The sequence below is a fragment of the Hypanus sabinus genome, chromosome 23, assembly GCF_030144855.1.
Source record: "Hypanus sabinus isolate sHypSab1 chromosome 23, sHypSab1.hap1, whole genome shotgun sequence".
Classification (NCBI taxonomy): Eukaryota; Metazoa; Chordata; class Chondrichthyes; order Myliobatiformes; family Dasyatidae; genus Hypanus; species Hypanus sabinus.
In genome coordinates, this window is record NC_082728.1 from 21,526,804 (window position 1) to 21,551,034 (window position 24,231).

The following is a 24,231-nucleotide window of genomic DNA, read 5'->3' on the forward strand; positions in this document are numbered from 1 at the left end:
AACAAACTTCACTGCAAGGAAGGGTGCGGAATGGCTTTAAAAGTGAAAGTTTAAAATATTGGCTTTTACCTGGCACATACGGAGGGTTTTCTAAATTGTTATCTGGACAACCACTAACTGCTCCACTAATAAAGTTGGAAGGCTCATTCATGTCCTGCAAAACAGTTTATTTAACATTTTTTTTCCAAAAATGTTAAAACAGTCTATCTCATAGACATAACTCCTCCACACCATTAAAACCACTTTCACTGCGGCAGCAAGTTTCTGCCTCTGCATCCAGATCAAATAATTAGACACAGATGAACTTCAGGTGAAGAGAAAAGGACCCATGGCATTGGCATCAACATTACAACAGCATCATGTAACAGCAAAAGAATGACATTTCTGCATATGGAATTTAGCAGACTTAGAAACAATAAGTGACTGTACATTATCAGTTACCTAGCACTATTTCTGTGCTTGTATTATACATGTTTAAATAATGTAACTATTTTGAATAATGGAATTTTGAATGACAAAAAGAATGAGAGCATTTAAGATGCCTATTTCATATCACTTTATTCACTTTCCAAAGTGTTTAAACTTTATATTTTGAGCTTTCTTCATATACTTACAATCCATATCCCATCAAATGGCACTTGATCATGAAACTCCTTAATGTTTTCATACCACCAGGCCATGGTTTCTGGGTTTGTAAAATCTGGGAAGGCTGTAAAACCAGGCCAAACCTAAATAAAGCAGACCAGAAGAACTTGAATGTTTCTGGAGACTATGTGAGCGCTGTGAATTCAAATCGAGTCTAGATAGTAGAGACTGCAAGAGAGGCCAGGAAGGTGATTTCTAGATTTCAATTTCAACAAGTAGTCCACATTACATCTGCCTCTCCCAGTCCATTGCCTGCACTTCATTACTATTTATAATGATGCATAGAAATACACAGAGTTGGGCATTACAGTAACAGCAAATAAGGCCAAACAGCTTGGTTGGATCCAATGAGCGATACACAACATCTGCAGAATCTGTGTTTATGATCATCTGCTTCACAGGCAGATGAACTCAATGCCTTCTCTGCTTGCTTTAAAAGGGAGAATATAACTGCAGCTGTTAAGATCCCTGTTGCACCCGGTGACCTTGTCATCTGACTTGGAGGTCGATGTTAGGCTGTCTTTAAAGAGGGTGAACTTTCGCAGGGTGGAAGGTCCTGATAGAGTACCTTGTAAGGCTCTAAAAACTTGTGCCAACCAACCGGCGGGAGTATTCAAGAGCATTTTCAACATCTCACTGCTATGGGTGGAAGTTCCCATTTGCTTCAAAAAAAGCAACAATTATACCAGTGCCTAAGAAGAATAATGTGAGCTGCCTTAATGACTATTGCCTTGTGGCACTCCCATCGACAATGATGAAATGCTCTGAGAGGTTGGTCAAGACTAGACAGAAACTCTGCCTCAGCAAGGACCCAGGCCCATTACAATTCGCTTATTGCCACAATAGGTCATGGCAGACGCAATCTCAATGGCTCTTCACACGGCCTTAGACCGCCTGGACAATACAAACACACATATCAGGGTGCTGTTCATCGACTACAGCTCAGCACTTAACACCATAATTCCCACAATCCTGATTGATAAGTTACAGAACCTAGACCTCTGTATCTTCTTTTGTAAATAGATCCTTGACTTCCTAACCGGAAGACCACAATCTGTGCAGACTGGCGATAATAACTCCTCCTCGCTGACAATCAACATTGGTGCACCTCAGGGGTGTGGGCTTAACCCACTGCTCTACTCTCTCTATACCCATGACTGTGTGGCTAGACATAGCTCAAATACCATCTACAAATTTGTTGATGATACAACCATTGTTGGCAGAATCTCAGATGAAGATGAGAGGGCATACAGGAGCAAGATATACCAACTAGTGGAGTGGTGGCGCAGCAACAACCTTGCACTCAACAGCAATAAGACAAAAGAGCTGATTGTGGACTTCAGGAAGGGTAAGACGAAAGAGAACATACCAATCTTCATAGAGAGTTCAGAAGTAGAGAGAGTGAGCAGCTTCAAGTTCCTGGGCGTCAAGATCCCTGAGGACCTAATCTGGTCCCAATATAACATGCAGCTATGAAGATGGCAAGTGACTACACTTCATTAGGAGTTTGAAGGGATTTGATATGTCAACAAAAACACTCAACAACTTCTGAACGTGTACTATGGAGAGCATTCTGCATCACTGTCTGATATGGGGGGTGGGGGTGGGGAAGCTACCGCACAAGACCGAAAGAAATGGCAAAGGATCGTAAATTGAGTTGGCTCCATCTTGGGTACTAGCCTACAAAGTAACCAGGACGTCTTCAAGGAACGGTGTCTTAGAAATGCAGCATCCATTACTAAGGACCCCCAGCACCCAGGGCATGCTCTCTTCTCATTGTTTCAATCAGGTAGGAGGTACAGAAGCCTGAAGGCACACACTCTGTGATTCAGGAACAGCTTCTTCCCCTTTGCCATTCGATTCCTAAATGGACAATGAACCCATGAACACCATATCACTTTTTAAAAATATATTTCTGTTTTTGCATGATTTTTAATCTATTCAATATTACATATACTGTAACTGATTTACTTATATATTTTTATTATATTTTTTCTCTTCTATATTATATATTGCATTGAACTGCTGATGATAGGGTAACAAATTTCATGACAGATGCTGCTGATAACAAACCAGATTCTGATTGGATTTAATGTTCTTTTTAAGTAAAAACAGAGTTTTAACCTGATCCCCAACTAAATCATGTACTATAAACTTTAGAACACAGTTGGGAACTCCTGAGATTTGAATTAGAAAATTACCAGAGCTTTGGTGGAAGTTCAGATCCTTTCAGACTGAAGGGATTGCTGTCTTACACAACAGAGATTAGCTTTATTTGTAACATGTATACCGAAATATGCAGTGAAATCCTTTGTTTGAATCAAATTTAATCAGTTCTAGGCAGTCTGCAAGTGCCATCATGGTTCGGCACCAACTTTGCATGCCCACAACTCACTAATGTAACAGTACATTTTTAGAAAGTAGGAGAAAAGCAGAACACTCATAAGGGACCTCAAGCAGCCAAGGGGAGAATGTACCAACCTCTTATAGGTAGTGGTGTGAATTGAACCCGATCAGTGATTGCTGGCGCTGTAAAGCGATGTGCTAACTGTTACATTACTATGCTGCCCCAACTATGTGAAATTAATAACATTTTCTAACAGATGTATCAAATTTTGAATAGATCTATATTCTAAGAGGCATTATTCAAAACAATTAATAGTACTTTAAGTTAACCAACATCTTTCCAAAACACTATTTCATTTCTCCATATAAAGAAAATTTGGCAGAATAGTGTTGCTTGCTATTAATAATGAACAAATGCAAAAATCCAGATTTAAAAATCAAGCTTTTCTTTGCTGTACTGACCTGCCCTATTAATGGTAGACCTGTTTCATTCTTGATAAAGACACCTCTCTTTACACCATCATCATATGGCTTGTATGTCCCTGGTGTCTCTGCACTGCTGATGCCAGGATCCTACAACGAAAAGAAAAATACTGTAAGGACATGGAACAAAATTGTCAAATATCAAATTAAGCTTCAAAAAAGTTGCTAGCTATTGGCTTTGTTAGTAAAGAGAAATTTCAGGGCTAGGGAGAGTTAAGAAGCATCTAGGAGGAGGTGACAAGAGGGCCTCCAGGGTCTGAGAGATTTGTTGAAACAGGGAGCAGCCACAGACAGTCCTGAGGCCTACCCCCTTCCTTCCTTCATGCTTGTAGCCGTGAACTCCACATCTCGGCACTGCACCCCAGCTTTCCTAAATCTGTCTGTTAAAGAAGTCACACACATTCACACAAAGACAAGCCATGCTGCCAAAAGATCACTTTAAATATTTCATTGCTGTAGGAGGGCCAGTCCACTGCTTAGCCCACAGAAAAATTCTTGGCGCAGCAAAGGACAGCATTAGGGACGGCTGTAGATCACATCAGAATCCTTGAGTAGAAATGCTGTCAGTAATCTCTCTCTCTCGCTATCTCTATACACACACACACATACATACATACACATGCAGTGCCTATAAAAAGTATTTGCTCCCCCCTGGAAGTTTTCATGTTTATTGGTTTACAACAATGAATCACAGTGGATTTAACTTGTCTTTTTTTTTTACACTGATCAACAGAAAATGACTCTTTCGTGTCAAAGTGAAAACAGATCTCAACAAAGTGATCTAAATTAATTACAGATATAAAACACAAAATAATTGATTGCATAAGTATTCACCCCCTGCTTAACTTGACACACCATATCATCATCATCACTGGTGCAGCCAATTGACTTTAGAAGTAGCCCAGCTTTGTTGAGTTTAGGTTTTTTTTTGTTTTCTAATTTGGGTTTCTTTTTTTGACATGTCGGTATTTTAAAAAAAAATTTTATTCTTTATTTTTAAAAACAGGGACTTCCAGTAAGATGGCGATTGTTTAGTCACTCCGAACTTTTGCTCCATTATACTTCCTATCTTTGCACTATGTGTCTCCCTTCTTAAACCTTAGTTAGGTATTTTGTCTTTTATCTGCCTGCAAACACATCTATCTTATAATGGCTACCAAAAGTACTAAAACCAGGAAAAAGGAAACTTCTATGGCTTTGTCACCTGAGATTCTCGCTGTTTTGGAACAACATTGACAAGATACTTTAATGGTCATTTTTTTTTACCATGTTTAATTACATTAAGAGTTTGGGAAGCTTAGTACATTTGTGTTATCTATAGCTTTTACTCGTATATACTGTTTACCAACAATGTAATCCCAATCTCTCTGTACTACTATTGTTATTATGCTTATGTATTTGAAAATTAATAAAAAGATTAAAAAATAAAGAAATATTTTATAAGTACATTATTACTTAAATGGAGATCTGTTTTTGGAGACTTGTGTGCAATCAAGGTGTTTTAATTCATTAAAATAAAATACACCTGATCTGGAAGTTCCAACTTGCTAGTGAGACAGTATCCTGGGAAAAACTACACCATGAAGACGAAAGTACACTCCAAGCAACTCTACGAAAAGGTTATTGAAAAGCACAAGTCAGGAAATGGATACAAGAAAATTTCAAAGTCACTGAATATCCTTTGGAGTTTTGTCAATCATCAAGAATATAGATTCTAAGGTTAATATGGCACAGCTGTAAATCTACCTCGAGCACGTGGTCTTCAAAAACTTAAGTGACCATGCAAGAAGGGGACTAGTGAGTGAAGACAACAAAAGACCTATGACAACTCCGGAGGAGTTACAACCTTCAGTTGCTGAGATCGGAAAGACTGTGCATACAACAACTGGCTTCACCAGTCACAGCTTTATGAGATAGCAACAAAGAGAAAGCCACTGTTGAAAAAAAAACTTGCATGAAATTTTAGCTACATTTTGCCAGAAGGTCTGTGGGAGACCTTGAAGTCAGCTGGAAGAAGGTTCTATGGTCTGATGAAACAAAATTTTGTTATTTCTGGCCATCAGCCAAACACTGCACATCATCAAAAACACATCTTCCCTAATGCGAAACATGGTGGCGGCTGCATCATGCTGTGGGGATGCTTCACTGCAGCAGGCCCTGGAAGGCTTGTGAATGTAGCAGGTAAAATGAATGCAGCATTTTTTTTTACTACATTTTATAGGTACTATAAAAAGTGTGTGTGTGTGTGCGTGCGTGCGTGCGCTCTATTCCTAGCATTCCTAGGAAAGCATCCTTAGCTTTAAACAAAGTATTAGTACATCTTTTTTGCTCCTGAATCCAACAGTCTCGTGTCTCCAAGTATCAGTGTTGGACCTTAAAACAGAAATGCAGGAAATACTCAGCAGGCCAAGCAGCAACCAGGGAAAGTCAAACTGATTTAATGTTTCAGGTAAAAGACCCCTTGTCAGAAATTAATCTGAATTGTTAACTATTTCTATTTCTCTGTATGCTGCCAGTTGTGCTGAGCATTTCCAAAATACAATGGGTTTTTTAAAAATTTCAGATATACCAGTGTATATTCTGCTCAACTTCGTCAAACAAAAAAAAATTCTTTTAACTTAGCAATCAAATCACTTTGATCAGCTTCTCCTTACTTCTGAAATTTTCTTACCACAATCATGACATATTTTAAGCCCTTTTGATGAAACTCTTCAACCATCTCTGCATAGTCTGAAAAGTTCTGTCTGTTGTAAGTGAAGTCTTTTTTCTCGTCCATGTAATCCAAATCATTCCATTGTACATCCTGGAGAAAGAACGATCTTTAACAAGAGCAATTCTACATCCAGCTGATGATGAGTAAAATATTTATTTCTTGACACTCAGTGATGGGTTTGGGCAACTCCACCCAGCAATCCCCCAATTTAATCCGAACCTAATCATGGGACATATTACAATGACTAACTGACCTACCAACCGGTATGTCTTTGGACTGGGAGGAAACTGGAACACCCAGAAGAAACCCACATGGTCACAGGGTGAATGTACAGGCAGCGGCGGGAATTAAGTCTAAGTTGCTAGTACTGGAAATAATATGTTACCATGACACCCAATGTACATATTCCTTTCCCTGCATATTGAGCCACACTACTCCTGTGTTTCCAAAGTAAATGCACACAATTTCAATAGTTAAGTGTATGTATTAACTTTTGCAGAGGGAAAATGCCATCCTTTACCATATAATAGATTAATTACTCAATCCATCCATCTAAGTACATGATTAAAGTTCAGTGCTCACTTCCCGCAGCAGTTCTTTGGAAGAATCTTTTATTTTACAAGACCAGGCTTTCTTTTGACAGAAAATCCTCTTTTATGTTTGTATTCTCACCTGAGGCATGTGAGCTCGAGTCATGTTCTCCACTACCTCCCGGGTGATGTTGGTACTCCAGTAACCCCAACGACATAAATGGAATCCTAGGCTCCAATATGGCGGCATTATTGGATAACCTACCCAATCACATAATGTATAATGAGATGTTATGTAAGGTAGAGTTAAGATCAAAAGAAAAACTATGTATTTATTTAGTGCTTTTTGTAACATTGCTGCAGCCAATTGATTATAATTTATTTTGTATAATCTCTGTTGTAAGTTGAAAATGTAGCAATTTGCCTACAGTACAGTTGCACAATCATGCAATAATTTGAATGAATCTACTGTAACAGTGGTTGTGGAATGAACACTGGCCAGGACATAGAGCAGGCATGGGCAAACTGCGGCCCGCGGGCCATATGCGGCCCGTTAAGCTTTTTAATCCGGCCCGCAGAACTTGATGAAATTATATTAATAAACCTTGTTAACGTTTTCTCCCTGCAATTCTGGCGTTTTCCCAATAGATGACGCACTCTATATACATTGACCTTTGCTGAGGTGCAGCGTATTACTCCACATTTGCGCTTTACTTTGTGACCTTGTGGCGACCCATTTCCTGGCACATCCGAACCGGCTCACAATTAGCCAGCGTTCCGGCTAAGAGAGATCGCCTGCGGGGATTTGTGAGCACAGAGCTCCGCATGCCGGCGCGCTCTCCCTGCTTTGTCATTGTGCGGGTCGTTGAGTTTTGGCACAGGGGACAATTGAATAAGAAGAAGGAGCAGGACAAGTAGACCTGCATCTCCTACCGTTTTTGAAATAAAGACAGTCAGGAGGAGAGTGATGATGATAATATCTTGAAGGATAACAGAATTTTCAGTGCTTTAAAATAATAACTGTTACTAATAAAAAAAGCTGTATTTTATTCATTTAATTTTCAGTGTTTTAAAAGTCATTTCAATAAATAGCTAAATACCATGGGACTTCAAAGACAGATATTTTGTTGTAATGCATTTGTTCATTTTCAATTGAAATTAAATCACATGTTTTCTACATATCCCATGATATTTTATTTTCTCTTATGAGGTGTATTACCAAAACACTCCGTCCATCTGCTCTTGGTCCGGCCCCCCTGTCAAATTTTAGAACCCTTTGTGGCCCTCAAGTCAAAAAGTTTGCCCACCCCTGACATAGAGGAACATTCTGTTTGTCTTTTTCATGACAAGAATATTTTATATCAGAGTAAAGACAGACAAGTTCAGAGTTTAATGTTGAAGAACAGATGGATCATTTGGCATAGATAAAGGATGAAGATAAAATAGCTGGTTAAATATTGACATGATCGCTTTGGAAAATAGCTCAAATCCAGTTGCAACCACTGGCATTAAAGTTTATTTGCTATGAATTTACTATTGAAGATATTTTTCAGCTGTTTCAATTTAGTTCTGTGTGAATGTTTACAGATAACACTAACATATCTCCAAAGTATGAAGTTTACTTGGAGATGGGGTGGGGGGGTGGGCAGGGTATACAAAATTCCAAGCACCTGCAGTTCACTAAGAAATGAATTCCACAACAGAATTGTAACAGCAGTTTTATTTGCTTTCATCAAATATTAAATAACATCTGCTGTACTGTTCTGAATTACTTCCTTTGCCAGCATCCAACTATGCAAATGTATAAATCACCTGTTAGAAAGCATTGCTTTAAGATGAATTGTACACAACCAAATGTATTTTTTCACATTATAATTTTTTAAAAATCCAACACTGCTGCATCATGATATAATCAGAAGGAAATCTAGAATTATCAATGTGTGTCAGAATTTTAGATGTTAGCTTAGCATAAATAACATCATAGTTGCAATCTTACCAATAACATCCATATACTGTCTGATCACTGTTTTAGGGTCTGGACCCAAGAACACATAAAAATCAAGAATTCCCCCAGTGGTCCTCCAGGTTAGTGCAGGGAATGGCTGGAGTAAAGCATCTGGATAAAACAAAATCAGTTAATTTAACGGCATAATTACTGCAATAATCACATAGATTATACAAAAAGGATTGTCAACTCTGTGATAATGAAACAACGGCCAAAATCACCATGTTTACTTTTCAAAGAAGATAAGAATAGGTAATAACAAACAGACCTATCAAGTCTCCAAATTCGGACTGAGATATATTTATATATTCAATGAGGACAAGTTAATTTCTTACCCTTGGCATTACTGTTTAACAGAAAAACACCATGAGCAGACCCATCCTCTTCCATCACCATGTAGAAAGGGTGTGAACCATATAAATTGGAATTTAGCTGCAGAAAACAGGATAGTGCGAGTGACTGTAATTACTTGGTTTCATATTTCCAAATTTTGTCTCTAATTTATATCATGCCATTGTTTTGCTCAGGTGACATCAGTAATCCTCCACTAACTTAATCAAACAGCCTTGGAAAATGTGGACTACTTTCGGTCCCACCTGTAATAATTTGTGGGATCCTACTTTAGCCTCATCACCTTAGAACCCCCAGAACCCAATTGGAAGCACTAATAAGGAAAATGCCTAGAAAAACAGAAGAATGATTGTGAGCGGCCTTCCTGAGCTGCTGCAGTCACTGAGATGTGGATTACAATCTGTTCAATCTCTTCAGCACCAGAAAGAGATTCATGAAGTCTCACTGGATAATGTGTTTTCAACACTCTGTAATTTTCACTAGACATCGACAAATGCTATAGAGAAAGAGAAATGGGGATTGAAATGAGGTGCCTCAGGAAGATTGCTTTAGGTTGGCTCTCAGTACCATCAGCCTGAAACATGACACTGACCAGGTTTTCATATTGTTACAAGCTGTTTCATGAAGCATTTCAGAGTGAAAATTTCAAAATACAATACGTAAATACAAAATACAAAAGCAATATGTAAAGCAAAGCCTTTGACAAAGTTCCACATGGAAGGTTAGTTAAGAAGGTTCAGTTGTTAGGTATTAATGCTGGAGTAATAAAATGGATTCAACAGTGGCTAGATGGGAGATGTCAGAGAGTAGTGGTGGATAATTGTTTATCAGGATGGAGGCCGGTGACTAGCGGGGTGCCTCAGGGATCTGTTTTGGGCCCAATGTTGTTTGTAATATACATAAATGATCTGGATGATGGGGTGGTAAATTGGATTAGTAAGTATGCCGATGATACTAAGGTAGGAGGTGTTGTGGATAATGAGGTGGATTTTCAAAGCTTGCAGGGAGATTTGTGCCGGTTAGAAGAATGGGCTGAACGTTGGCAGATGGAGTTTAATGCTGAGAAGTGTGAGGTTCTACATTTTGGCAGGAATAATCCAAATAGAACATACAGAGTAAATGGTAGAGCATTGAGGAATGCAGAGGAACAGAGAGATCTAGGAATAACTGTGCATAGTTTCCTGAAAGTGGAGTCTCATGTAGATAGGGTGGTGAAGAGGGCTTTTGGAACGCTGGCCTTTATAAATCAAAGCATTGAGTACAGAAGTTGGGATGTAATGCTAAAGTTGTACAAGGCATTGGTAAGGCCAAATTTGGAATATTGTGTGCAGTTCTGGTCACCGAATTATAGGAAAGATATCAATAAATTAGAGAGAGTGCAGAGACGATTTACTAGGATGTTACCTGGGTTTCAGCAATTAAGTTACAGAGAAAGGTTGAACAATTTAGGTCTCTATTCATTGGAGCGTAGAAGGTTGAGGGGGGATTTGATCGAGGTGTTTAAAATTTTGAGAGGGATAGATAGAGTTGACGTGAACAGGCTGTTTCCATTGAGAGTAGGGGAGATTCAAGCTAGAGGACATGATTTGAGAGTTAGGGGGCAGAAGTTTAAGGGAAACACGAGGGGGTATTTCTTTACTCAAAGAGTGACAGCTGTGTGGAATGAGCTTCCTGTAGAAGTAGTAGAGGCCAGTTCAGTTGTGTCATTTAAGGTAAAATTGGATAGGTATATGGACAGGAAAGGAGTGGAGGGTTATGGGCTGAGTGCGGGTAGGTGGGACTAGGTGAGATTAAGGGTTCGGCACGGACTAGGAGGGCCAAGATGGCCTGTTTCCGTGCTGTGATTGTTATATGGTTAACAACATCGAAGTTGCACTTGTTTCCACTGGACTTGGAGGGGGGGGGGGAGAAATAATCAGTTATGGTAAGCTGGCATACTTCCTTGCATATAGTCATTGGTAACTTAGATTTCATCAAGATTCATCTCTAAGTAAAGTTATCCTGCTTACTTCCGAGGCCCAAGAGAAGAGAAAAATAGCAAGCAACTTACACCAGGGCTTTGATCACGATTCCAAAAAGTTAAATGAGTCCAGTTGACATCGAGGATCAAATTTGTCATGTGCTCTCCCAATCCAGTAATGTGCCTTGTAGCAAGAGACGTAGAAATCTGCAGAAACTGGTCAGCATAAAATATTGGAGCCACTGTGGTGTTCAAGCTAAGTAAACAAAACAAAAACAAAAACTCCTTTAGCATTACTAAACTGAGGTATTTTGTACATGACATTGGACACAACTTGAGATTTCTGTAAGATTCAATCAGGTAAAGCTACTGAGGGTATTATACTACTCCAAATACAAATTCAGTTACAATCCAGAGCAAAATATTGCAAATGCTGGCAACCTGAAATGAAAAATAAAGGACGGAAAAAAGGGCTGGAAATAAATGTCATGTCAAGTGGCACCGAAAGAAAGTGAAAGAGTTTATATTCCTGACCAATGACTTTGAATCTGTTATAGGAAAGCAGACTGGAAAGTATTAAATAACAAAATATGTCATGTTGCAAGGCAAAAGAGCGTTAACGTGCCAAATGAAGGGACAAATGCTATGCCATTACCTTACAACATGACATATTTTATTATTTAATTCCTCCTCATTTTCTTTCCTACAATACAAAAAAGATAGAGGTAGGAGCAAAATAATCACTACAAACAACAGTCAGAAAAAATAGGAAGTGGTTATGATCCAAAGTTGCTGAACTCAAGTGTTTGTTTAGTAGCCCCACGAGCTTGTTCAAATGCTGGAAATGTTGAGCTACACATGCAAAATATCGGAGGAGCTCAGCAAGTCAGGGAGCACCTATGGAAGATAGTGAGCACGTCTGATGAAGGGTCTTGGTCCAAGATATTGACAGTTGATTTCCTTCCATAAATTGACTTGATGACTTCCTCCAGCATTTTGCATGTGTTGTTTACTTTGAATGCCATAAGATGCCAAATCAATAGACAAAATACAGTTCCTCAAATTTAGATTGCGCTTTATAGAAACTGTACACAAAGGCAACGATGGTAAGATTAGGAAGATAGTGGAATGGAAAAATACAGAGATGTACAGTTCAAAATTGTTGGCCACATACAGGCCTCATTATCCCAGAGAACACAGGTTCAAGTTGTGAACTTGAATAAATTTAAATTAAATAAATCTGAAATGAAGACACAAGAGAATTCTGCAGATAATGGAAATCTAGAGTAACACACACAAAATGCTGGAGGAACTCAGCATGTCAAGCAGCAACTATGGAAGTGAATAAACAGTTGACATTTCAGGCCGAGGCCCTTCTTCAAGACTAGAAAGGAAGGGGAAGATGCCAGAATAAAAAGGTGGGAGGGGAGGGGAAGGAGGGTTAGCTAGGTGACAGGTGAAGCCAGGTGGATGGAAAAGGAAAATCTGGTATGCATAAAACTACTGGAAAAAAATCAAATTGGTTCAAATGCCTTTTTTGAAATGTAAACCCACCATCCCTACCTCTGACTCTTAACTACCCTCCAGTGGTTCAGCAACTAAGCTTCCAGCCATTTCAACAACAGTACAAAAGCAAACACTAAAAGAGCAACAGAAGATGCTGATAAGACTCTGCAGATCAAGCATCATTTCTGGAAGAAAAGCAGAACAGCCAATTATTTGAAAAAGTAATACTTTATTCCTCTCTGTACTTTTTTAAAAACCCTGTATACATATTAATTTAAGTGGGTTTCATAGATGAAGCCACCATTTAATTGTGTTTATTGCCTTGAGAAGATAGTGGTGAGCCACCTTCCTGAACTGCTGCAGTCCTTGATCTGAGGCTATACCTACAATGTGGTTAGGGAGAGAGTGTCATCAATTTGACCCAGCAACAGTGAAGGAACAGAGTCAGGACAGTGTGTGGCTTGAAGGGCAACTTTGCTGTCTTTGTCCTTCTAGCAAGTAGATATCAGGCCTTTGAAAGGTTATGTCCAAGGACCCTTGGTGACTTGCTGCAATATATCCTGCAGATGGTACAAACTGTTGCCACTGTGCATAGGTGGTGAAGTTAGTGAATCATTGTGGATGGGGTGTCTACCAAGTGGTTTGCTATGCTCTGCTTGTTGTCAAGCTTCTTGAGTGCTGGTGGACCTTCTGATCTCCATCTATGTTGCATTTCTTTTGATGATGTTACTTATCATCCCAATGTTTCTGATTCATTCTCATTTACACGTAACCCAGGACTCCTCTCCGTTGTGGTTGGTAGGACCTATAACCAAGGATACTTCTTCCCACATTTCTCCTCTAATCCTTTGCTTTCCCTTCCAAAACCACAAAAGAATCTCCTTATCCTCAATTTTTAGCCAAGTAATTTCTCCAATCAAATGATCATTTGTCATTGCAGATACTACCATCTCATTTTCCCAGCCTCGGCCTCCTACATTGACCTAATGAAATTTGATGGAACTGCCAGGAATGGCACTTTGTCTTTTGATTAGGCACTCCACTATGTTCCAAATATAACAACAATTTCAGGTCACAATCACTTTCTAATTCCTTCATAAGGCAGTTGTTGGTCATGTGGAGTTTCACATCTTCCCTTTTGCTCCTTCAGGTTCTGTTGCCATCCCTTTTAACTTGCACAATCACCCTACATCATTCAGTATTTCTAATCTTCCGCTCTAAAGCCAGCCACCTTTTTTCACTTTTCCTTCTATCACCAGTTTCTCTGGCTCTCAATTTGTTTGAAACTAATCAGATCTCAATCTTTTTTTCACATTTTATGAAAAATTACTAACCTGAAACTCCACTTCTCTTTCTAATTTATGAATACCTATGTTCTTACACAGAGCTATATACTACCAGATTGAGCTACAGGCATTGGGGGCAGTTAAGAATACCCAAGAGTAAAAGGCTAAATATACTTACAGCACAAGCCCATTTGATTTCCTCTGGATAATGATGCCAAAAGGTGTGGATGAAAATGTTACATTGTAGAGCTGTGTTGAAGCTTTTTCAGTTACTTTTGGGACATTAAAAGGAACCTCGTATCGTTTGTGCATTGGATCCTTAAGCTGAAAGACAGAAACAAGATCTCGCTTACTGCCCATTACGCCTGCTGGCATTTAGGGCAGCAATGAAGGTCCTCCATCTCTGTCCTTGGCCATCTTCTCTACAGTGCCCCAGGTATGGTTCAGGGTTCTCACTTCTGCTTCATACCGTCACACGCAGATGTAGAACTCTTCATCGCTGTTTCTGTAACAGTTTTGTTTGACCAGTCAGGGTTGTTAGCCCTGAGCTGAACCCTTGAACCTGGAGGACTGGTGAACCACTCTTAGTCTGGCCTCTACCGAAACAAGATCTACTTAAGAGATAAACCGTAGCTTCCACATGTACCTTCAATCAGTAAAGCTTAGCATGTTCATTTGCTGTGAATAATACGAAGTAATTAGTTCATTAATGTACCAACAGAGTAGACTTGTTTAATGCTTAGTAACAGAACACTACATAATTCAATCAATTTAGCAAAAAATATATAAATTTTGTTGTTAATGACAGTAATTAATTCAGCAGCAAGGAGGGGGAAAATTACTTTTGAGAGTCCCAGGACCACATTTTTAAATGGATGTGCTCTTTGGGAATACACTTCACTTTAAAAAAAAACAAGACAAATCTCACAGATGAATTGAAAAGCAATTATACAAACCACATAGAAGAACTGGGTAGAGTTCTCTCAAAGTTTTGAATTAAAACAACAGGCCTCTGTTCTCAGAATTATTGAAATGTATAACACAGAAATGGGCCTGTTTTGGCCAATCTTGTCCATGCCAATGGTAATGCCCATCTTTTTGACTAACCTTGCCCTAGCCAATAATAATGCCTAACTGCACTAACCCTTTTTGCCCTCATGAAGCCACATCCTTCAATGCCTTTCCTATCAAAGTACCTGTTCAACTGTCTTTTAAATGCCTCTGGTCACTTTTTCCAGATATTCACTGTCCCGTCTGAGCCACTCACCTCACTAATCGCCTTTAGGTTCTCCCCATTTCATCTGAAAACTAAACCCTCTTGTTTACACTCCTGGGAAAACTTTCTAGACTTCTGGGAAAATGATTCAGACTATTTATCCTATCAACAGCATCTTGTCAGATCATCGTTTGTTTTTCTTTACTTATAAAAGAAAAACTGTTGAAGGAGGAAAAATCCATTTTTTAAAAAAGTCTTTACATACCTGTAACACACTCAAAATGCTGGTGGAACACAGCAGGTCAGGCAGCATCTATAGGGAGAAGCGCTGTTGACGTTTTGGGCCGAGACAGTGCTTCTCCCTATAGATGCTGCCTCGCCTGCTATGTTCCACCAGCATTTTGTGTGTGTTGTTTGAATTTCCAGCAAATGCAGATTTCCTCGTGTTTGCTCTTTACATACCTGTAATCTTTTTGTCAGAATATTGTTAAAAATGAATCTGAAATTCGCTAAGTTATCTCACTCTGTAAATCAAAGGAGTGCTTGTTTATTCAATTGACTTAAATCATACTAAAATAATTCATAGACACAATCATTCAAAATTGTATACCAATACAAAAAAGTAATAACAAAAATGTGAATTATAAAGATAGTGTTAATTAATGAGACATATTGAGGAAATATCAAACAGTGATGTTTAGGTAGATCAAAATTTAACTCATTCCAAGCAAACCAACAAAAATGTCCTCTTAAATCAAATAAGACAATACACATGTAAATAGTCAGTCTTTGAACAAGAAAATAAAATTTAAAAAGACATAATGATCAAAGAATTTTTTTTCCATGTTGTTGTTCTAAATAACTACTTAGCTATAGATAATAAACACACTCTCATTTAATAAATATTTACAAATTTAAGAAGTTTTACCTATAACATCCTAGTACTCTTATAAAGAAAGTGGTTCTTGGGTACAATAATTGTGTTTTTTTTTTGGGGAGTTTTTCCATTAAGCATGACAGTGGAAAGATAAAACATTTTCTTAAGTATTAATGAACCATCAACTTTATGTCAAGAAGCAGTATGATGCAGAAGACATCTGTTAGAGGAAATTTCAGAAAATTTCTTTTAACCTTAATTTGTTTTTACTAAATCTCACATCTAGACTTTATTTGAAAATATCAACTATAACTACTGGAAAAATATTGAGATGGATAATAGCTATATCTGTTCCATTAACATATTTGCAGCTACACACATCTTTATGGCCTCACTAAAATTAGCTTTTCTAATCAGGATTACTTACCGTGAAATGAAGTCTGCCTGCTGTCTCGTACATTACGCTCAACTGAAGTGTTGTTATGTCATTTGGGAAAAATGTCTTTTTAGTTCGGCTTAGAGTGGCTGTAAAGCCTGTCTTGGTTGGAGAAAGGCTATCCATGTTGTATGTAGGATAATTTGATGGTAAGAAACAAAGAGGTCCAGTCACATTGATATTACTAACCACTGGAATCCAGCAGCAGCCACGAATCTGACATTCCTTCATGTCAATGTGATCATTAAAAGCACAGTCAAACCTTCTATTAGAATCAATATCACAATGTGAGTGACTGTAATGACCCTTTCCGAATGGCAACTTGTTCAGTGCTTTAGGGGCTTCTGATCCATTCTTGTAATTTCTGAACTGCCACAGTAACTCCCATTTAATTTTACCAACATTACTGTATCTAGAAGAGATTACAAAATCGGGAACGGAATAATTGTGGTAAATAGCCACACCAACTAGAGTGATAGCAAGGAGGATAGACCCATACTTAAGAGTAGCAATTAATGGAATTCTGGGATTAGTCATAGATCCAGGTCCATAAGGTGCCATTCTCCAATTTCCTTAAGCCAGGACCTCTACTTTGTCCTGGAAATATGGTGGAAAGACAGTCTTGAATCTGCAATTTAGGATCTGTGCCTAAAATAATAGAAGAAACAACATTGTTTAAAACAAACAACTTGGTAGTTATAATGCATAAGAACATTGAGCATTTTATTCTAATTTTGAGATGCTTGCTAAAGTATCCGTTAATGATGTGTTGCTTCACATTGTTAATTTTTGTGCAATTCATCCAAGAAGTACTCAAAGTCAGAATCAAACTGACAGATGATTTTTAGAGAAACCACAATAAATAGAATCTTAAATGAAATTCTAGTCATTATTTGGTTCAACACAACTATTACTTTTGATGGAAATAGTTCTAATTATTTGATGTAACTAGTAGGAGAAAATCTGCAGAGGACGGAAATCTGAGCCACACACACAAAATGCTGATGTAACTAGAATGTTTTAATACCTGCATAAACATTATGGTTAAGCAAGAAATCTATTACAATCAGACTCAAATAATTAAATTTGATCTAATTTTCTTTAGATTTACAGAGCCCTCTACGTATTTTGTTGTCCTATTCACACTAGAGACAGCTAGAAGTAAAACTTGTTTCAGGAAACTAAACACAGAAATAGTGCAATTAAATTATTATTAAACTAGTTTGAGAATGGCATGATTTTGACCCAGCAATGAAATAAGCAAGAAAAAAAAAATTCACTGAAAAACACCAAGTGGAATACCAATTACATAAAGAAAGTAGATAGCACATGTGCATAGTTTACAAGAAAACTATTTTTTGCTGTGACTCACCCTGATATTTCACCCTTGGACTGGTGTTTCAAGCTGCTCAGCTTCTGTAGGCAATAGTTAAACTGCCTCAAATAAGTTAAGATATTCTAACTTCAGTATTTTTGCCTAATTTGCACCCTTATCACCGAAAACTCTTGAACACTAACCACTTATTTTCAGTCAGATGTTTCAGGAAAATCATTTAAATTAAAGGAGGCTGCTAAGAGAGACAGAGTAAAGCAAAGTTCAAGATAGTTCGCAAAAAAAGTTAGTGTTACCTGCAGATAACCTATCAAATGATTACAAAAGCTGCTATATAACAAGGGTCATGGAGGGTAGGTTTTTCTAATTACTCAGTTATCAGACTGAGCTATCTTTACAGAAGAAATCTAAGATCACATGAGCTCACATGACTTACTTTCGTCCTTGCTACCTTGCCTTTCTCACTTGTCTTCATAAATCTTTTCAGAAATCTAGACTAACAAAAGACCAACGTAAGCAGAAACTTTATAATTATTTTTTTAAATCAAAAATCATCTGTATCTATATGTTTTGGATCAATTGGGGCAGCACTTATAGCTGTCAAGAAATTCTAAACATAAAAATCTAGGCCAGTGCAGTGGCAGCTCTTCACAGCAAACTATTTTACCATCATCATGTCTTGTATTAAGTGCGGTATAAGGTCAGTTATAGTCAGTGTCATACAGTACAGAAACAGGCACTTCAAGACCACAAAATCAATACTGACATTTTTGCCCACTCACACTAACCCCATTCACTTCTTAAATACAGCAATTATATCCAATTTCCTCCACTGACAGCACAATCTAGTTACCAAGCACTCACTATAAAAACTTGCGCCTTATATCCCCTTTAAGTGTCTTTCCTCTCATCTTAAACCAATGCCCTCTTCTGCTTGTTACCCCTACCACAGGAAAAAGATTTTGACTACCTTCTCCACTTATCCACCACTACTTTATCATTTCCTGTCAGTCACCTTGTGTACAGACACTCCTGTGCCTAGCGTCACTGTATGAACATAAAATCAATGTATGTACATAAACTATCCTATGTATTTATATTTGCTGTGTTTTTAGTGTAACTTATTGTGTATTTTTTTTGCTGCATCAGATCCAGAGAAACAATTATTTCATTCTCCTTTACACTTTAAATAACTTTAAACAATCTCAAATCTTAGAAGGCTAATTAGGCACATGGATGAGCAAAGAGGAACATAATCTCAAACATTTCTAAATGTCTAAAATATACAAAAAGGAAATGATTTAGTTCACGTTAATTGAGGGTGTCCAACAGGTTGGGGCAAGAGAAATTTAATTGGGAAAAAGAAAATGGAAGAGAAATTAAACAAATATTTTGCATGTGTGTCTGCATGGACATCACCGAAGAACTTCTGAAGACAATGGTGAGCAATTGGTCTAACTTGAAAGAAGAGTTCAAAGCAACTCAAATGAGCATCTTTAGATTAATTCTCCCAGACTAGATGATCACAAATATAACCCACCATTTAAGATAGAAGAGAAATGGAGACCAGTAACCCAACATCAGTAGCAGGGAAATACTGGAACTTATTATTAAGGAAGTGGGAATAAGCCAGTCAACGTAAACTTATGAAAACACAAATTATGTTTAACAAATCTGTTTTGGGGCATGTAACCAGCAGAATAAATGAGGATGAACCCAATGAAGTGATTTACTTGGACTTTCAGAAGGTCTTTAATAGTGTCACAGAAGAAATTATTAAACAAAATTGAGTGCTTATGGATTTGGGTTTGAAACCGCAGGCAAGGATAAAGGATTAGCTAATAGAGAGAAATAGTGAATAGGAATAAACTGGTCATTTATAAGTTGCGAGGTTGTGATGTGTGGGGGCTGCAGTGATCATCACACATTAAATATCAATGATTTGGACAAGGAAATCAAAGGTAAGATATACAAGCTTGCTGATGGGGCCTACTGTGAGCAGGGTACAGAAAGGCTTCAAGGAGATATGGATACATTAAGTGAATGGACAAGGGCAATACAGAAAATTGTAAGATCATCCACTTTCGTGGAAAGGATAGACAGCTAATTTTTTTTTTAATGGTGAGGGCTCCAGATCCTCATGTTAGAGTAATCCAGGCGTCCTCATACAAAATTTTTGAAATAATGCATAGAAACCAGTTATAAAAGCTAATCAGTTTTTTCCCTACTGCAGTCACTTTGCTGAACAGTTAACTGCTGGTTAACTGTCGGCTAACTATTACTTGGACTGCACTACTTGTATGTATAATCTATATTTTCATTTATATTTATCATTATTATTGTTATGAGCAGAGAGACAACATCTGCCGGAAGTAAATTCCTTGTATGTGCACAGGTACTTGGTGATTAAAGTCTGATTCTGATTCAAACATAATGATTACAGAATTGGTCTCCCCAACCAAGGAACAAAATACTTGTAATACAAGGAAGGCAGCGAAGGTATACCAAATTGATTGCTGGTTTGCTGGTGGGATGGGGTGAAGTGCATCACTGGAAAAATGGTGATTTGTCAAACAAAGAGGGGTTAAACAGACTGGACCCGCATTTGAGTTTGGAAGTCAGCTGAATGAAATATATAAAATTCTCATGGGACTTCACAGGATAGATCCAGGCATGATCTTTGCCTGGCTGGCAGATCTTCAGACAAGAGTTGCAGTCAAAAGATAATGGCTGGTAAAAAGAAATTCCTTTACCAAGATGGAAGTGGAGGCTCATTTGTTGAAATTGACCATGACAGAAATCAATAGATTTTTAGATACCAGTGAATATCAATTTTGTCAAGCAAACAGGCACTGAGGTTTATGATCAGCCCCATCTCACTCAATGGAGAAGTTGTTATTTATATCATATTATTTAAAGTAGCAATCTAACATCCGTGTAGATGTTTTCAAAGGTAGGGAGAGCTTTACCCATGATGGACTGTGCTGTAACCACTACCTCTTGTACGAATTTCCATTTAAGGGCATTGGTGTTTCCATACTAAGTTGTGATGGAGCTAGTCAGTATATTCTCCATACACATTGATAGAAGTTTGTCAAATTTTTTAGATGCCATGCTGAATATTCTCAAACTCCTAAGGAAGTAGAGGCACTGCTGTGCTTTCTTCATAATTAAAGTAACAATGCAGGTACAGCAGGCAGTGAAAAAAGCTAAAGGCATGTTGGCCTTCATAACAAGGACAGTTGAGTACAGGAGCAAAGAGGTCCTTCTGCAGTTGTACAGGGCCCTGGTGAGACCACACCTGGAGTACAGTGTTCAGTTTTGGTCTCCAAATTTGAGGAAGGACATTCTTGCTATTGAGGGAATGCAGCATAGGTTCACGAGGTTAATTCCCGGGGTGGCAGGACTATCATATGTTGAAAGATTGGAGCCACTGGGCTTGTATACCCTGGAATTTAGAAGGATGAGGGGGGGATCTGATTGAAACACAAGATTACTAAGGGATTGGACACACTAGAGGCAGGAAACATGGTTGGGGGAGTCCAGAACCAGGGGCCACAGTTTAAGGATAAGGGGTAGGCCATTTAGAACAGAGTTGAGGAAAAACTTTTTCACCCAGAGAGTTGTGGATCTATGGAATGCTCTGCCTCAGAAGGCACTGGAAGCCAATTCTCTGGATGCTTTCAAGAAAGAGTTTGATAGAGCTCTTAAAGATAGAGGAGTCAAGGGATGGGGAGAAGGTGAGAACAGGGCACTGACTGTGGATGATCAGCCATGATCACATTGAATGGCGGTGCTGGTTCAAAGGGCTGAATGGCCTACTCCTGCACCTATTGTCTATTAACTGCACATGTGCTGGGCCCAGGACAGGTCCTCTGAAGTAATAACAGCCGAGGAATTTAAAGTTGCTGACCTTCTCGATGTCTGATCCTCCGATAAAGACTGGCTGATGGACTTCTGATTTTCTCCTCCTGAAATCAATAATCAGCTCCATGGTCTTGCTGATATCGAGTGAGAGGTTGTGGTTATGGCACCACTTAACCAGATTTTCAATCTCCTATATTCTAACCAATGGCCTCTGAAACACACTGATTTACCTACCTGCATTCATCTTTTCTACATACAGGGAACCAACTGAGCTCTGTCTGCACAGATAAAAGATAGACTAGGCGGAAAATAGGCCCTGAGAACCCATGCAAATCAAATGCTGAATATCAGCTCATGAACATGGGTAGCCTACAGAAGTCACCTCAAAACACTTAAGATACACCACCAAAGCAGTAAATGTTTGTAATCCCAATGCTTGGAAACATCAGGTGCTCACCAGATTATATCTGTAAGTATTTTCATGAAGAAATACAAGTCATTAACACAGATGGCTGTGGAAGACAAACCACTGGGTATACCAAACATGGAGAGTGACAGGGTCTTGATTAGCAAGGGTGTCAAACATTACGGGGAGAAAGCAGGAAAATGAGAGGGATAATAAATCAGCCATGATGGAAAGGTGGAGCAGACTCAACGGGCCAAATGGCCTTATTCTCACGTTATGGCACATTTGCTGATTATTTGCGGAGTTTGTCACTTCATACACCAGCCTTTTCAGAGGAAGTTACGGTAGGCACAGTCATTGCTTTTCTAAATTTGAATTTGTCAATGCCATATAAGACAAGTTCCTCTGTGCTAATGGCAGGTCTTTATAGTGGTGGTAGCTCTAATGCTACAGAGCACCTTATCATCATAGAATCAAAGAGCATGGAAACAAGCCACTCCACCCAATTCATCCACACCAACCAGTTTGGCACCCATAGCTTTCTGCGCCAGTGTGACTGAAGAGCTCACTTGATATGAACAACCCATTTTCAGCTACTCTGTCAAACAGAGCTCAAACTACAAGACACATTTAAGGTAAAGGGGAAGAGATTCAGAAATGATATGAGAGGGACCTTTTTTCAGCCAGAGTGGTAAGTTTAAAAGTGTCTCCCTTGAAATTTCTTCTCCTTTTCCATAATGTGTCCTGCAGTTTTATGTACCTCTGACAGAAGAAATATTTCTAGCAGTCTACCTAAACTATACTCCTCTTAAATTTATAAACTTCAATTTCACTCTGATTAAATCTCCTCCACTCCAGGGAAAAGAGACTTTGCTTCTGTATTCTCTCCTCATTAATGAAGTGCTCTGTCTCCAGTGCTATCACATCCTTCATATCGCATGGTGACCAGAATTGCATGCAGCAGTCCAGCTCAGGTCTCAACAAGGTCTTAATGAAGCATAAACCTCCTACTTGTGTATTTAATGCCTGACTAATGAAGACTAGTACTAGTACTAGTATTCTTTCTAACCACATTTACCTACCTGTGTTGCCACCTTTAACGATATATTGACTTGTAATCCAAGGTGCCTCTGATGCTTGACATCCCCCAAGACCCAACTGTTCATGGTGACGTCCTAGCCTCATTATTTCTCCCAAACACATCATCTTGCGTTTGCCTGAACTAAATCCAATTGCCACATTTCAGCCCATTTCACCAACGCACCCAAACTACTCTGCAGCCTAAATCTAACCTCCACATTATCAACAGCTCTGGCAATCACCACTGTTGTTAGCTGGATCAAAGACATATAAGATGAAGTATGAAAATCTGGTTGAATGGTGCCACAACCACTGCTCACTCAATGCCAGCAAAACCAATTGACTACAGGTGGAAAAGTGCTCTCAGTATTATTTATTATTTTTCATCTGCGGTTTGCCCTTTGCACATCAATTGGTTATCAATCTTTATGTCCAGTGGATTATCAGCACCCAATTGCCCACCATTGAGAACATCTACCATAAACACTGCCTGGGCAGGGCGAAAAGCATTATCAAGGATGCATCTCACCCTAACCATGGACTTTTTACTCTCCTCCCATCTGGTCGGTGCTACAGGAGCCTCCGCTCCTGCACCAGCAGGCTCAGGAAGAGCTTCTTCCCTGAGGCTGTAACCCTGCTGAATCTCACATCACAGCGCTAAGCAGTATGACACCCATATTGTACTGTCTCAGCACTTTTATATTTGTGTGTTGTAACTTACTTTTCATTTGCAGGTATTTTGTAAATAATACTATACTTTTGCATTACTGGTTAGATACTAATTGCATTTTAATGGCTTTATATCTGTACTCAGCATAATGATAATATAGTTGAATCTAATCTAAATTTCCATTGAATCTATTGTTTTCATTTGTTTTACTGTGAATGCCTGCAAGAAAATTAATCTCAAGGTAATATATGCTGATATATACATACTTTGATAATACAGTAACCTTGAACTTTGAATCTTTGTGTTGTGCATAATCTAACTATTCATGCCACCTACATCCAGGGCAGAAGCAATCTGTCTCCTATTGCCAAGCCAATATTGAATCCTGGTCCCCACAGTGGCCTGGATATACTTTGAAAAATTCCCAAAGCCTTACCTAAGTCCATGTAATTCACATCTACTTCCCTGTTTTTACGGATATATTCTGTTACATCCAAGAATCTACCTCAGACAAGCTCATG

The 24,231-nt window shown here is 38.5% G+C and overlaps 1 protein-coding gene across 3 annotated transcripts in view; it reads right to left on the reverse strand.

Annotated features, from left to right (window-relative positions):
- The window catches only part of LOC132380031 (lysosomal alpha-glucosidase-like), a 44,999-nt gene that overhangs the window by 20,331 nt on the left and 437 nt on the right, over positions 1-24,231 (reverse strand). The window contains exons 2-12 of one of the 3 annotated variants that reach the window (XM_059948511.1): positions 18,124-18,178; positions 16,346-17,002; positions 14,004-14,149; positions 11,124-11,289; positions 9,058-9,154; positions 8,714-8,833; positions 6,860-6,978; positions 6,146-6,277; positions 3,454-3,564; positions 615-728; positions 70-154 (exon numbers count right to left, since the gene is read on the reverse strand). In XM_059948511.1, the coding sequence (XP_059804494.1) occupies positions 70-154; positions 615-728; positions 3,454-3,564; positions 6,146-6,277; positions 6,860-6,978; positions 8,714-8,833; positions 9,058-9,154; positions 11,124-11,289; positions 14,004-14,149; positions 16,346-16,915 (1,660 nt within the window). In that variant the 5' untranslated portion in view covers positions 16,916-17,002; positions 18,124-18,178. Of the gene's footprint in view, positions 1-69; positions 155-614; positions 729-3,453; positions 3,565-6,145; positions 6,278-6,859; positions 6,979-8,713; positions 8,834-9,057; positions 9,155-11,123; positions 11,290-14,003; positions 14,150-16,345; positions 17,003-18,123; positions 18,184-24,231 lie in introns of all 3 variants that reach the window. The other 2 variants (XM_059948509.1, XM_059948508.1) reach the window with 2 other exon arrangements.